Source organism: Notothenia coriiceps, unplaced genomic scaffold (assembly GCF_000735185.1).
Source record: "Notothenia coriiceps isolate Sejong01 unplaced genomic scaffold, NC01 NC01_scaffold00037246, whole genome shotgun sequence".
NCBI lineage: Eukaryota > Metazoa > Chordata > Actinopteri > Perciformes > Nototheniidae > Notothenia > Notothenia coriiceps.
This window is the reverse complement of record NW_011369947.1, coordinates 9553319-9570260: the sequence shown is the minus strand read 5'-3', so window position 1 is coordinate 9570260 and position 16942 is coordinate 9553319. Positions and strand designations below refer to the sequence as shown.

The following is a 16942-nucleotide window of genomic DNA, read 5'->3' as shown; positions in this document are numbered from 1 at the left end:
AGGAAAAAGTCACTCTAATGGTTTTAAGTTGGTGCAGTTTCTTGATCCGTTTGACTCTTGTTGTCACTATTTTTCTGTTTGTCATGATTTGTCCCTAACCCCGCTGCTCAGACATCTTCCAGGACAGCAACCAGGTGCTCTTCCAGATGTGTCCGGGCCTGAAAGATGTCCCGTGTGGACGCACAGTGCACATGGGACAGTCTGAAGACCCCCGCTGCCCGCTGCACCTCACCCTGCCGCCCCCCATGTTCCAGCCCGAGCAGGAGCCCCCCCCACAGGAGCCCATCACCACCGCAAGCAGAGACATGTACCTGAGTGCAGCAGAGCTTCAGCCCACAGAGAGCATGCCCCTAGAGTTCAGTGATGTACGTAGAAGTGATGATCTCCTACCACTGTCCTATAGCACATATTCATTTTATTAAGAATATCATGTTCCAAACTTATCAATGGAAATGATTCCTGCACTTTTGGGGTGCTTTCAAAACCACTGTAGCTTCTTTAGGTGCAGTTCAAATGATCTAACATTACTTTGAGGAAGTAAGATTAATTCCAGGGTTAGTTTTTCCCTTTATCATGTGTTAAAAGCTGATATATAAAAAAAAAAGTAAATGCAGACCTTTTTGTTCCTTATTTGCATTTGGAAGAGAAAACCAGCTCCAGGCCAATATTTGGAAAAAGAGGATCTCAGATCGCTTTGTGATGGTCAATATATAATAATATAATATTGACATTTGAAATGGGATTAATATCGTTCTTTCCAATGATTGTAAATTACAAGATTGAGATGTATGCCCGTTATCAGTAGTGAAGTCGGTCTCTTGGGGTCTGTGTGCGAGCACCAGAACCATAAAAGGCAAACATTGTAATCCCTTTTATTTTCTGCTTCCTCTGGAAGATGCACCAAACTACAGATGTGAAAGCACCCACATAATATTATGGTGGGCGTCTTAAGAAGACGGGGTAGCCGTAGTGAGTATTTGTAACTCTAAACAAGCCCTTGGGGAAATGCTACTGAGAGATTCAGATGTGATCTTGTGAATGCAAAAAAGCTGATGATCAAAAGTTCAGATTGACTACACAGCTCACCATCGGCTGTTAGTATTGTGCAATGTTCTGTGTAAAGCATAAACTCTAAATGTGGCTTCCTGGCAGCAGTTGCACCTGAAGCTGATTTTCTAACCAAATCGGCATTTACAAAAATAACACTGCCTGGTGGTATGAGGTGTAAAAGGAAACAAACATTTAAAATGGCCCCCACAAGTTTTGCGTTGAGATTTAGATTTCCTCCTGTTACACAGGACCTGGATGTGGAAGGGGACGGGATGCAGGGTCCGCCCTCCCCCCTACAGTTTGACACGGCCCTGGCCCTGGAGGACCACACCATCAGAGCCATCGCTGAGGCCCCCATGGACATCCTGATGGGAGGAGACCTGGACCAGGCGGACCTGGACGCCTCGGGACACGAGCTCTCAGAGAGAGACATGGCTGCCATCATGCATGAGCAGGTTAACTCTCGATCAGGGGCGCCTTGAATATCACAAAACTCTCTTTTAAAGATGGCACCCATACACTGAAATAACAACAATCTGTATGCATTGTGTGGGTCTAATAAAATGTTGGCCACAATCTGTCAATACAAGATCAATTTGAAGGCGTGTCAGTTTGTGAATCATGGTGCTGCGATATAATTGGAGGGGTGGGGAAGCAAAACAAAATGCTTTAATCTCAATATTTACATTCAAACTGTTTAATTTATTACAATGATTCCTCCTGATCATACTCGTTCGAGTTTATTTCCTAACTGCTTGTATTGTTGGTGATGGAGAACACAATCTTTGTTTTATCTGAGTAAACAACGCTTTAGAAATCTCCATCCAATTAAGTTGATTTCTTTCAAACTAAATTAGGAACAAAAATCCATCTGTGTCAATGTCATTCCATTCGAGCCCATCCAGGAAACAGAAGAAGATGAACTTTAAAGATGCATAAACTCGCACATTATCAAAACATTTTTGTAATATTTTTTCACAGAATCAGTACTGTGACATTTTATATCCATATCATGCATTAGGAGAAGGAAGGAATCTCTTTATCGGCTGGTAGGAAGAGGAGGAATGGTTGCTGCAAGCAAACGCTCTTCTAATGTTAAAAGGGACCTATCATGCAAAATGCACTTTTTGATGTCTTTTATACATAAATATGTGTGTCGGAACTCACGCAGCGTCAGAAAATAAAACCCTCTCTCTTTTCCTCCGTACCCAAATATCTAAAAACGGGGGAACAACGGAGCTGATCCAGATTTGCGTCCGATATGACGTAATATCTGAAATGTGCGATATGACGTAATATCTGAAATGTGGACCCACGGCCCTATCAGAAAGTGGCTATCAGAAACAATGCCCGACTGTTTTGGACGTAATATGGTCGGTGCATGTTTACATTAGCATCGCTAACACTCAGAGCTAACCTGTACTGGAGAGCATGTGTGTGAAGAAGCAGGAAATAAAAGGGAACTCACCTTGTGGTATAACCGGCAAGAGAGAAAGCCTTTGAGCTCCATACTGTTTCAGAAATAATCCTTGATAATCCATGATATGGTGTTTTATCACGGCAGTATTTAGTTTAGACGGTAGCTGCCGGTAGAATCTCCCGGATGAGCTCAGCCCCCTAATTTTTTTTTTTAAAGCTTTATACCCCAAATCAGCACTTTAGAAACAGGAAGGGAAATATAGGGATATGAGGCATGGCTAGAATGGGTGATCTGTTTGGTATTTTGAGCAAATCACTTCATGGACATGTTTTTTATATATTAGTATACATCTGAGACCTATGCTATTGCCTACAAATAGCATGATGGGTCCACTTTAAGTTTGGTAAACATCTTAAATAATGAAGGTATTCGGTGATCCAGCGATCAAAACACAAACGTTCTCTGCATTTGTTTATGTCAGATAAAGTGTGAAGCTGAAAAAGGAAAATGTGCAAGTGAAACTGTCAACTGGCGCATCCTGTTAGTGAGAAAATAATGTTTGAGTCCCAGCGAGATGCTGTCCCAGCACTGAGTGAAAAGCTCAGTCTGTAACACAAAACATCCACAGTCCTGCTGAGAACAAAGCAAGCTGCTGAGTTAGAAAGACATCAGAGGCTCATTAGCGTTCTGGTGATTGACCAGCTGAACTCCCGTTACCCTCACGACTATCTTAATGTTTTCACATCCCTCCGCCTCTTTCCATCGTATGTGAAGTGTCTGTGAGTCCAACAAGTCTTTTTATATCCCATCTATACGAGTCATACAAGACCCAAGGTGTCAGAATACCTGTTTTGTCCCTGAGACTGTCGTTAAACCTTTGTGAAGTACCTGCTTTCTGAGCACGAGGATCATTGAAATTCAACGTTTGATTTCAGAGGTTTCTCTGCCTAGATCTGGGCTGCCTGCTAGGATTTAAAGCAGATTAACTTTGAAAGTGAATTAGCTCTCAGCTTCTGCAGTTGCTACAGTTTTCTTATCCGCTTTTGCCACCACCACTGGCTCACACATATTCCCACATTTACTAAATATTCCAAGCAATGCAATATATGATCTGTTTGTGTGACCCTAGCGTTGGCGGAGTATATGAAAATTAGAGTGAAAAAGAGATAATTGACACTCATGGAGGCATACACATCACTGTACAGGCGTTATCTAAAAAAAGAACACACGCCCTGGATACATTTGTGCTAACATGTAACTGTGATGCACAAGGGATTTAGTGGGAAGACACAACACAGCAGCATAAGTTCAAAGCTCAGTGTAATCACATTTGATGCCTTCGGATAGATATCTGAATGAAACAGATAACAGCCTCATAAAAAGGACAGGGGATAATGAAGTATGTCATCGCAACATGCTGCCAACAAATGTATACAAGGGCCTATCTCCATCATTATCTGCTATCCGGTGGCAGGGGATGCTCTGCTGTTATCCGCTTGGCATTTGGAGCTTGGCATCCCGTCTAATGAGTCGGAGGGATATCGGTTTGCGTGTTCAGAAGGAGAGGTGTACAAGCTTTGAACTCATGTGGAAGGGAGGGTTCACAAATCCTAAGAAGTCTGCATTAATTATGTAGTGTGGCAGTGAACTCAGACTTGTAAATGCACAGTAGGGTCTGTGATGTAATTGATATTTGGGGTTTTGAATGATGAGACCAGTTTTTCTCTGAATTTCCTTTGTGCCGGTGTTCAACACAGTTAAAGGGCCGTCCGGATGATTTTCCACGTATTAGGCATGCATAGTTGATACAACTATCATTTAAAGTATTGACAATTGCACATTGTCCCGCTTATTTCAAGGCCACATTCTAAATTAACCAACGACTTGACTCACAATATTAATTGAAAAGGATTTTATTGTATTTTCTTCGTATTCGTCCGCAAAGAAAGTCCGTTCCAGGGCGCACCAACGGCTGGAACTACGGCACAACAACGCAACTTAAACTGACTGCAGTACTGATCGAAGTTTTCTGCAACTGTCCAAGTCCATTTTCTTTTTCATTTACCAGCCTTCAAACAAGGCCAGACCGTGTTTGTGTTTCCTTCCTGTGTGTCTTCTTCTGTTGATTTTTCTAACCACCCAAAGTTTGTGCTTTTCACAAATGTTGGCTGTTCAAAAAGAACTCCACACTGTTTTCTGATTATTGAAAATGAATGTTTGTTGTCCACAGCTGACGTTTAATCGGCCATGCTTCTTTTTTGTGGATTTATATGAATGTCCCTTGATCCTTCTGAGCAACGGTCATGTTATGCTTCGCGGTGGTCTGTTAGCGAGTATTAATAAACTCTGATATATCCAAATTGAATCAGAATAGAGTATTTATATCAGTTAGTACAAGCGTGTGATCCCTCACTGGCTTCCCCAAGTCCTCGTTGGATGCAGCTCAAAACAATCTCACCTTTCAGGTCCATTTAGTTTCTGTTCTGGAGATTTTAACTGTCACCTTTAATTGCCAATCGTGTGATGAATTGCCATTGTGATGGGTGAGTGCTGTGTCCCACGTGAAACCCATTTGCCATTCACAATTAATGTTGCTGAAAATTAAAGCGATAAGAAGAACAATGTGTTAATCTGTTCTCAAAGTCTCTGATGTCAGCAGCTTTTAACTTTAACACTTGTAGACGAGGTTCGCCGAGGGTGAAAGCAACAGCATGCTTCATAAGACGCAGTCACACATGAGAGCTGCCCTGAATAACCAAAGTTTTTATCTACTTCACTGAGCGACCCCTCTGGAGCCATTGGGAGGTTAAGTGCACCTCAACAGCAGGTAATGAGCTGGCGGAGGTCCTTCAGTCTGTCACACTCACATTTATCTCCATATCAGTTTTATTTGGGCAGCTTCTTGGATCTCACTGGCTTATTAATAAAGAGGCCCTATTAGCTTTTCAGGCCTTTTCCTGTTGTTTGTTCTTTAGCATGTGAATGGTCAACAAAAGGCTAAAATCCCTGGGAGTTTCTCACCCAACGAAGAACCATAAAAATACTCTTTGCCTTCAACTGCTTTGCTATGAATTGTAACTTACAAAATAAAAAAGATGAGGAGATTAACGATGAATTACTTCTGTAAAAGTTCATGAAAAAATCATAATCTCTTGGTAGACACAAATATTTGATACCCTGCTACTCCCATTTGTTGATTTATTTACTTAAATTACAAACTACAAAAATAATAAAATGATATTTTGACACTTTTTAAAGACACCCTTATTCACCATGCCCTTTTTTCAAACAGTAAAACACTTTGCTACGTCTTCAAGTACTTGTACCTACTTATCAGTTTCAATGCAGTACTTTGACTATTTGCATATTTTTGCATACCAATTCGGACAAACTCAAATTAGTTTAACTCCTCCATGCTTCACAGAGTAGTTTTTAACACCCAAATGTTATATGATGACAATTATAATGACATAAAATATACACAAATTAAGGCTAATATTTCAAGCTAACTCATTCATTAAGTTAATGAATTAGACCATTAGCATTAGTGCTCATATTAATATATCACGGTGATTATAGAAAGACATTAGGAAGTCAAGAGCCTCTTTTTGGACGTGATCCAGAATATTTGAGAGATGATTAAGGCTGTGCCAGGTTTGGACCTCTGCTTTTTCAAAGCATGTTCAGATTTGGCTCAACTATTTGGACTCATTTTAAGCTCCACAAAGGAATCCCACTTTGTGAAAATTGCTCCTCAGATGAAAAGAAAGAAATACAGCGAAGCCTCACTTTATAAAAAAGCGGCCCTTTTCAACTATTTTCTCATGTCGTGTTCACAGCTCATTATTTTAGCTGCGAATATCAGGATACAGTTAATGAACACTTCCGCAGGCATTTCACCCTTTGAACATAAGTCTGTATGAGGTGTTTCTGTAAGTTAGTCTGACATAAAACCACTATTTTACTTATTTCTAAGGTTAAAAGTAAAGAAAATGACTTGGTTTGAACTCCTCAGGTTTTCTTATACATCAGCAGAGACTTATTAAGTAAACCTGGAGCATAATCTAAAGGTCACATGAGTCTATGAAGAAACACAAGCTTAATATGCTAAATGTAAAATCGTCTTCCAATTATGGAGATGACAGGAAATTGAGAGGCTGCACACAAAGCAGAATGCACGCTAGCTGTCTGCAGACACAGCTGCTTGCACAGCTGGGCGTCTGCAGAGGAAGTGCTCTCTTAGCAAAAAGACGCCGTACAACCCCTCACCGAAACATCTGTCACCGTGTCATTTTAGATGAATGGCTGGTGATTACACAATGATGGTTTTGTGTTGAAGGTGGCCTCGAATCAGCTATTTCTGGGCAGATTACAAGACTGTTCATGTTGCCAAATTGTGCTAATGAAAAAGGGGAAATGATGAGATCTTGTCAGGATCCGAAATCCATGAAAAACGACTTTTTGTTCAGTTCAGTTAAGTAAAATCAGGATATTTTGGGACACCAAAAGTTAACTTTACACTTAAAGTTATTGTGGTGTCATTGGTTTACGCTTCCTTAAAAACGGTAAGAAGGGTTTTGAGGTGTTAAGTTGTTGTTTGGAGTTTTAATCAAGTCCCAGTGCGCCGGGAGTTGAAGTGAATTTTCATATAGTGGCCAAACACTGATTCTCCAAATTCCCTGTCCATGTGTGACGTCATTGGGCCCGAAAATACTTTCTCCATTGACTTACATTGGGAAAGAGACTTCTGTAAATCAGTTGATGATTTTTTTTAGCTAAATCAACTACCCATTACGATCACTTAAATAGCCCTAATTGAAATCGTTAGATAAGTTGTAAAATGCGCTTACCGCCAAATCTAGAGTTATTTTACCCCTCAATTCATAGTCGATACCGGCCGTGAAACAACAGATTGAAAGCTGGAGATAGCAGGTTCACATAATCACACGCCTATATCCGGGTGTTTTCGTTCTTGAGGGACAGGCCATTTTGGCTTCATGCGCACAACTTTCATAGGATTGAACTGGACCATGCCTCCAACGCCATATCCAGTTTTCTTTATGTATATCCATGGTTTGCAATCAGAAGGCAAGTCATGCATCTGCAGAGCAAAAACCATTACCGCTTAAGTTAATTTCCTTATACAACTTTGGAAAATCAGCTGTACAACTGTGATTTACACATTAAAAACAACAGAACCAATACCCCATACAGGCAGACTGCTTCCTGTCAGCCTGAATGAATGCTGCACCAGCCTCTAGACCTGTGTCAGTGACCTTTAGTACAAACACCACTTCAAAGTCCTGACCCCTCAGATAGTACTACCTCGGGAGCAGGAACTGTGATCCAGGGTTGCTGCAGTCAAAATACTTTCTAATAATATTCCTGGGTTCAAGAAAAGGTTCATGCTGAAAAAAAGAAAAGCGTTTTACTCCGTATGCCAATTGATATCTCAGAATTGTGAATATCCTATTCATGACAGCTTTCAGTTTATTGGTGGCTTTAAGCACCTGGTTTATAGTAGAGTTGTTGTTGTTTTTTCTGAAGGAAATATCCTCAGGCGCACAGGAAGTAATGCATTTGATGTTTCCAGCTGCTGCAACAGCTTGGAATAAAGAGGAATCGGGCAGTTATGGTGTGAGACGATAGCCACCATACCTGGAAAGACATAACCACAACCTCAAACTTCATCAATAAAAGTCTGACAGTATTAGCCTGACATTTTAGAAGGCAAGTTATCTTTGTAGTGCCAGAATCTTGCCAAATTAAGGATGTATCTCAAAGTTGTTGCCAAAAAGGATAAGAAAGGTAGATCAGTAGTCTCCTTTAATGCACATCGATAAACTCAGTCATAAACAACCAGGTCTTAAACTGCAAAGTAAGACACCATTTTATTTAATATCCTTAAAACCTCGTAACTGTAAAAAGCAAGCTATTTTATTGGAATATCTTTTTTCACCTCAACAAATTCCAGCTGAATAATGTCCACTTATATGCCTTTTCGAAACTATTAACTATATCACATATTGGTTATTATTTCCATGGCACTTTTAAGAATTTCTAGAATTAATAAATGCAAAAAAATCGAATTATATCAATACATTCATTACAATTAAAATAAGTATACCTCTGAGCCAACATGGACTTTGAGTTGGTATTGTTTTAGTTTTGTGTTGTTAGAATTTCTATACTTAGGATTGGACAAAACTCAGTTAAGCACAAAAAAAAGGTTGGCAGTTGTTCTTGAAATTAACTAAATCTAATTTATTCTTCATATTACCAATTAATTACCAGCACAGGCCTGTAGTCAGAGTAATTGTTGTTACATTTGTTGAAATTAGCAACTTTGATTTGGGCAGGCTGAAGCTGAATAGAAGAGCTTTAGGGAGCGATGTTTAAATATTTTTTCCTTTAATACTTTTAATATCCATTATTAAAAGGTGAATTTAAAGATCTGAGCCGTAAAAAACTTTACAGGCAATATAAGTTATATTTTTAATTTATGGTTAATACTTCACGAAGCGTCTCTGCACAGTTTATAGTTTAAAGTAATGACGCCTGAGGCTGGAAATATGGGATGAAATAAAAACGTTATTATACTATTTTATAAACCTCTTTCTTCACCGTGTAACACATGGGTGAAATATAGGATTATCGTCTTTTCTGTAAACATGAAGGCAAAGCTCAATGTCTTCCTCATGCTGTTGAACAGCTTGGAGCTTCATAGATTGGGGTTGAGTGTTTTTCCCAGGAGGAAACTCGCCAGTATATTCTGAAAGAAAAAAAAGATTTGAACCCCAGCTTCTCCGAGCTTATATGGGCTTGATATAAGCTTACAGGCTGACATTCACCATCCGAGGTCTCCAACCTCTAGGCAAGTGTTGCTGTCCCTTTTATGAACCCACTCGCCGTTTATTAACTGACTCCCTGACTGCAGGTCTTGCACAAAGAAACGTAGCATGGTTTGTTTGAGTTGTTTGAGCTCTTTATTTCTGCAGAATGTTGAAACGTGATCGTTGTTCTCGAGTCCAGGAGGAAGTTAAATAAGAGACAATGTAGTCTCGAAAAATGTCAAATGGGTACTTTAATTAAGTAACGTGGTTTTGAAACAAACAGAGCGATTCAGGCACACAGCTGCATGTCGGGAAGTGGGGGGAAGACGAGAGAGCGAACAAGCCAGGATATCCCTGCGGGTCCTTCTCAGGTCGATTAAATTGAATCCTTGCGTCCCTCACTTGCGTCGTTTCCCTGCATTTAGTCCCTGCCACCAAGGAAGCATGGAGAGACGCAAGAAACCACGAGAAGCAGGGAAATGAGTTTTAAGAGCAATGGGACGTCCTTTCCTCCGGAGCGTCACGTGAAGCGACGTCCTTCTGACAGCAGCTCTGTCCCTGTTGTTTTCACAAACACCCCCGCCTCTGTTAGTACACATTTACTGACACAAACATTTGAATCATCTGTTGTAGACCCAAATACATTAAATAAAATAAGAACTCATTCTCAAAAAAGATAAACGCCATTCTTAAAATGTATAAACAAAAAAAGCGATCATGAAAATGTTTCCAATAAATGAATAAAACATTTTTTGACCACTTTGTTGTTCAGATATATTACATATTTGTAACTAAATGATGCATTAATTGACACAAAAGACGGTGTAAACTGAGGAGTGACTCCCGTCAGGTTCATGTATTTTCTTCACTCCGCTGGGAAACTGCTCTCATGTCAAGAAGCATCAGATCAGTGCATGCACTGCATCGTCCAATCAGTGAGCGATACAGAGTAAGGGGGCGGGGCGAGTGTCTGAGGATTTCATCGGAGGATGGTCTGGTTCCTCGATTTACGCTCCTCCATTATTGCTCCTCCATTATTGCTCCTCGATCCTCGGTCCTCCGGCAGAACTAAGCGCCATGGGACGGTACTCAAGATGGCGCAGACAAATCAACTTCCGGTGATACCGAGACCGAGGAGCGAGGAAATGAAAATAATCGACCTGAGAAGGACCCCAAATCTGAACACTGGCTCCTCCTCTCAATGGTGGCTATGACGATAGGGGTCCTCCCTCCACATTCTTCTGTGTCCGATATTGCGTAAATCAGAGGATTTAGATGTTGTGTGTTCATTGTATAACTCCACACGGCTTTTCTCCTCATACACTCATTCATGACTGAACTAAAACTGTTTTAAGCTTACTGTATGTTTAACTAAATTACGTCATTAAACATTGATTTTAATTTCTTACAAGAACCACCATAAACCATTTTCAACCACCATTTCATGCACATCATAAACGTCTGGACTTCAGAAACGGATGATGTCGCCTTGATTCCTTGTAATAATGTCGCTGTATGATCTAAGGAGTTCTTTCAAATGATTCCTACAGACCCTATGCAGGGACATACAATATGAGAGCTATTTCAGATGCTCATTTATAGGCATGACATTCAAAGGGATCCCTGTGTTCCTTTGTTGTAAGGAACTGCTCTTTCTGTAAGATTGGCACAGCATTTCCTGCATTTGTAAGGGAAGAAAAAGACACCAAAACGGAAGCACTACCCGAGGGGAAAGAGTGTCGCCCGTGGTTTTGGACGTGCTTTGAACTTGAAGGAGCCCTTTATCAGTGCACAGTGCTGCCGGGGATGTACGGGTATGAGAAGTGCCGTGATAACTCTGCCAAATAAGACATGCTGCAGCAGGGTGCTTGGGCAGCAAACACGCAGCAGATGCTCCAGTGTTCTCCAGATATCCCAGAGACAAACTGTAATACTCCAACCAAATTGATCTGTATAGAAATACCGCTGAGCGCGCTTAAAGAGATGTGCACGCGGGAGGTCAGGACTCTGTCAGCTGAAGCATATGGAGAGAGGGGAAAGCAGAGCCGTTTATCTGCTGACTTCAAGTTCCCCTCCAGTGACCTAGCTGACTTTCTGAATAAATTCAAACAAGCCTCTAGGAAATCATTGGTTTAGAGAGCAAACTGGGAGCGCCAGTGCTTCCCTGCTACTGTCCCATGTGCCACTGCTGCAATGCAATTTCTCAGCTGTACAGGTGGGATTCATTTTGACTGGATAGAGCCATGGGGAAGATAATATGTTCTATAGTAGGGAAGAAGCAGAAGGATGTTGAAACATTCATAAGGTTAGGTAAGTCTGCTCATCTAGTCTGACTTTCCCATGTTTATTATTGGTCTGCAGCGTACAGCAAAACAAATAATAACAACATAATCATTTCTGGTTGTCCTGACAATATCAACACTTTTTGCTAAAGCTCAACATTTTATGGTCTGAGTCAAAGTCAAAGTCAACTTTAATGTCGATCTTTCAGTTTGTGTGTACAGACAGAGAGATCGAAATAACGTTTCCAACAATCCCGAATACAAAAATACAATAATACAAATATGTATACAAATATGTATATCCTATATATATATATATATATATATATATATATATATATATACAATCAACAGACACATTTACACATATGTTCACATTAAAGGTCCCATGTCATGCTTTTCCGGTTATTACCCGTCCCCTTGTGTGTTATCTTTTTCTGCATGTAAACGGTCTGCAGTNTTAGCTAACAATGATTTCGAAGCCCATACTCCTTTACTTTTACTTGAGTAATATGTTTAAAAAAACTCTGGTAAAAGTAGTTTTAGTAACTAAACTTCTTTACTCAAGTAAAAGTAAAGGAGTATGGGCTTCGAAATCATTGTTAGCTAATGAATGTTTTGATGCTGAACAACGGCAAAAGGGGTATCTCCTCTTGCACTTTATGTAGCTCTTGTATCTTCTCTTGCACTTTATATGTTGTTGCTGCTATATTGTATTACCATGTCATAAATACTTGTGTATGCTGCTCTTGCTCTTTTGCACTTTTTGCATATCATGTATTTTGTTTTTGCTATGTTTGTAAAATGTATTCTTCTTAAATATTTGTATGTGAGGGACTGCGGATGGAAATTAGCTCAAAGCTAAATCTGGCACTGTTACGCTTGACACATTTGAATGTTTGAAGTGTTCATTACTGTGCATTGTCCCTGCCAAATAAACGATTAAATAATAAATAATAATTGACTCAAAACTTTTATCTTCTCTTTGTTAAAGACCTCAGCACATATTCACATTCACTCCATATCAATCTGAACCCCCCTAGTTTTTCAAACCCTGTGCTTAGTTATGAAACTGGCAAAATGCCAGCTTAGCATTGGAATAAAGGCAGTTTGTATCAGTTTGGAAAACATCCAGCTCCTTCTTCTCCTCCTGGCAACACCTGAAGGAGTCAGCTGGCTCCCAGGTGAATACCTTGCCTCCGCCTGCATCTGTAACAGTAAAATAATGCCCTGTATTGTTTACAAACCTGCATGTCATCATCCTTTGAATTTGCTATTGTCATATTTTTCTCTCCCCTGATTTAATGATATTTAAGCAGCAATGAGGGAACTCTCCCAGGGTCTAGAAAGAAGTTCTAAGATACCACTGTTTAGCATTTTGCTATTCTGCTGTCCCAAAGCCAATTGCTCTGGCAGCGGAAGAATGTGGTTAGAGTAATAAATTGTCTTTTCTTGCTTGATTTATTCTATGCTCACAGTGGATGTACGGTATATATACAACCTAAAATGGCACTATGCAATTGTTTCCATCGCTACTGCAGCATTATAAACAACCCCCGAAAAAGAGATGAATACAGAAGGAATTCATACCTTGGCTGTGGTTTCCTGGATTTGTCGTGACACAGGGGGATATGTGAATTAGCTTTGTCGTGTTTACCCAAACACCGCCATAACAAGATAGAGGCGAGCTGGAAAGGAAAAGTAAGGCAGCCAGCCTGATAATCTGTGTTTGGTTTGATACAGATAAAATGGCATTCGGTACATGTAATGTAAGTGATATCTACATCTGCATGACTCCATCTTTCTGTAGTGAAATGCAAGGGAAGTAGTTGTGAGGAAGTTACTTTATATTCAACAATTCTTTAAGGGTTTCAGACTTTTGCATAAAGGGATTTAATGGACAAACAAAATGACTGGTGGTTGGACATATTAGCTGATTTCAACTGTACTATGTTGCAGGATATATGTAATGTATAATCAGTTACCTTAATGATCACAAGACTCGTAAGAACGGAAAATATTGTCCCTTCCCCCTACACTGACATTGCCCAACAAAAAAAAATAGGTAGCTTCCTTTTTTCTGAATCTCATTGTGAGGGAATTTAGACATTATTCTTGTTCTAATCTACCCTGGGAACCCGGATAATCCCATTTTGCATCTTGATGTTCCAGAGCTAAATCAAGAAAATGCTGCTCCACAGAGGCTCAGCAGCACCTTGACAAAGCAGTGAGACTTTTTTTTCTTGCATCCACACACTCAGCTCTATTGAAACTGCTTAGTGCGATGAGGTTTATAGGGGCTTATGGCTCACACTTGACAACTAAGCTTTGAGTTGACCTGATCTGCTTCAGGATTGGCAATATGCTCACTCATGACACACTAGAGCACAACAAGCAACTGTTGTTGTGCTCTGTTACTTCATTCTTTATTGTTGTGAGCAGTAAAGGGATCAGACTGATTTGACTATTTTTCCATTTCCAGTTCAGGTTGACCATGAGACTTTGTTTAGGTTTTGTGGTTCTAAATCTTTAAGATCCATGAACAAAATCCAATTTGTTGTATAGTTAGCACTAATAAGCAATCGCAGAAGTATAGACACATGCTTTGGGACCTTGTGTTGTTTTGTTGCTCCACCACTCCGGACAGAAATATCTCAGCTACTATTGAATTGAACACGGAGGCTAGTGGCGTAGTGGGTTCTCCGTAGGTGTTCGGATCAGAGGTCGGAGGTTCAAACCCCACTGTAGTCAGCATGTCGTTGTGTCCCTGGGCAAGACACTTAATTCCTCCTGTGGGGATTGCCCACAGTATTGAGTATGTAAGTCGCTTTCGATAAAAGCATCTAACATGTAATGAATTGCTTTGGCATTTTGTACGGACATTCATGTTCCTCAGAAGATGAATCCTACTCACTTTCAACTGGCACTTAAAATCTTCAGTTAAACTTTAGCAAATGTGATAATGTTATCATGGTAAGGCCTGAACACTAAGTTAAGATGTTGAACATAGCAAATATAGCATGTTAGCCTATAGCTTGCCTGCTATGCGCTAACATTTAGCTCAAAGCATTGCTGTGCTTAAGCTACTCATAGTGAATGTGTATGTTAAATGATTATCCAATAGTACTATTCAAGAGGAAGTTGGCATCCAGTCGCTTTAGTCAAATTAGGTAGTTACCTTAAATCACATCAAATTAGTGTTTTGAATTTAGTATTCCATGGTTTTCCCATTTGGCCAATTTAGTTAAACTGTGCTCATGCGATGGGAAATATGTAACTATCTCAGTAAGACAGGAGTAGAGACTTGAGACAAAAAGACACATTTAGCATCAGGGATTTAGGCATACTGAATGACTATGAATAGTAAAGCTTGCCAGTAAGTCCTGGGTTCAGAGACATCAGCATTGCTCAGGATGTAATGCTGAAAAGAGTCTAAATATGACCGCAGATAATGATAACATGGCCCCAAAGCAGCTTAAGTTCAAAGTCTCAATATTGAAATCCCAGACTTATCCCTTGGTGCGTTCCCGTTCCTAACAATAACATTACAGTTCTCTGCATCCTGCTGTCTTGTTACTCAGATACTCACTCTCTTATTTCAGGTCCTCTCTCTCTCTCTCTGGCTCTGAACAGTATTTGTGAGACTTAATCTCCCACAGGACATGCTGTAGCTGCATTTAAATGTAATTTGGACTGCATGAAACATCTTTCTCTCTGTACTCGTTTGGGTATGACTACCCCACTCCCTCAGTATTTAAAAAAAGTGTGTTTGTGATAGGAACAGAAGACAAGGGGAGAAGAAAGAGCAGTGACCTTGGTGGCAAGTCTGATCTGTGACAGGGAATGGGACAGTTTATGTAAGAGACTATCTCACACTCTCATTTTCTTTGTTCATCTTTTTGTCTTTCAAACATATTTTTCTTTGTCTCTCTACCATATTCCCTTAATCTACTTTTCGATTCTCCACACCAACGCTTTCTCGCCTTTCCCTCATTTCATTACTCTTTGATGCTCAGACATATATGGGATGTCACACAGCTTGTTAGAGGTAGAGTAACACACCAAGGGGAGCTGGTAGAGGACAGAAAGGGAGAGGAGGACAAGGCAAAAATGGGGTTACCAAGAAATAGGGCCATAGGCTGGCTAATAAAACTACTATAAACACTGTCCTTATCTATTTCATTTTACGTCTAAATCTATGAGGCAAATCTTAAGGGTTACATACATTGTTGTTTAACAAAAACATTTGAACACCGGGAAAGAACACTTAATGACTGATGACATCATGTTTTTATTTTTTTATTTATGGACTTTGTCACAGATGTGTACATGTTGGCCTTGGTATCCCTGGACCTTATTACATCATGATTTTACGAGGTTAAAGGACAGATCTCTAGGACAGGCATATGCAACCTTACTAATAGTAGGACCATTTAAATGGTTGCAGCACAAACCCAGGTCAAAGGGCAGGCAACGGGGTTAAGAGGAAGGGGAATCTGGAGATGGCATGCATAACTGTGTGTGTGTTATACTTCCAGTGCACATATGTTCTTACCCACTGAAGGAATGCAAGTATACTTTCTCTGGAACAAGGTTCACTAAGAGGCTATACATTTAAGATAATCTGCATTATAAACAGTTTCAGCTTAGCCTAATAAAGAGCAGTGTATTAGTCTGTACATAACTCTGATAAAATGTTGCCCAGGGATACAATGTTTATGACCCACAAAGAAATATCTGCATTCCAGACATTTAAAACTTTTATTTGAAAAATAAAAATCTTATACCCATGTATTTAATATTTGCATACAAAAAGGCGATATTTGAGGTAATTCCTTACCTCATTATTCAGATATAAATTAGAAAGCAAGATCTAAAAAATACTGCCACATAAATGAAAAAATAATGAAAAATGTTTGGAAACAAAATCCAACATATGACTGTTTCTTGCTGAAGGTAAAAATAATATAATGCATACTGTAGGTTACTAACTAATAACACGTTATATCTTGTTAATTCAATGCACACAAAAATGAGTCTCTTGTGGTTGAAGGTAACTGCTAGGAGCCAAGAAAATGTTTAAATTGTATAAAATGTATACAAATTAAATAAAGAACAAGATAAGACATTTAAATAAATTAGTTTAGTGTTGGTAGGCTGAATTTGTTAACCTATAAGAGCCTGGCTAGCTATTTCTTCCTGTTTCCTGTTTGTGCTAAGCTAAACTAGGCTAAACTAAGCCAAGACAAGCTAAGCCAAGACAAGCTAGGCTGAGCTAACCAACCATTTGCTGAAGTGGTATCTTTTGAGTAAACAACAACTTTTCCAAACTAAATTAAACTTCTGCATTTAGAATG

General features: G+C 39.7%; 2 protein-coding genes across 2 annotated transcripts in view; one reads left to right on the top strand and one right to left on the bottom strand.

Annotated features, from left to right (window-relative positions):
- fstl5 (follistatin-like 5) overlaps positions 1–16942 on the bottom strand; it is a 273902-nt gene that overhangs the window by 218639 nt on the left and 38321 nt on the right. The gene's annotated exons all lie outside the window — the stretch shown is intronic.
- On the top strand, positions 45–1645 carry LOC104965737 (KAT8 regulatory NSL complex subunit 2-like). Its single transcript, XM_010794747.1, has 2 exons — positions 45–365; positions 1299–1645. Exons 1-2 carry the CDS (start codon positions 147–149, stop codon positions 1530–1532), a joined length of 453 nt encoding a protein of 150 aa, XP_010793049.1. The 5' UTR covers positions 45–146; the 3' UTR covers positions 1533–1645.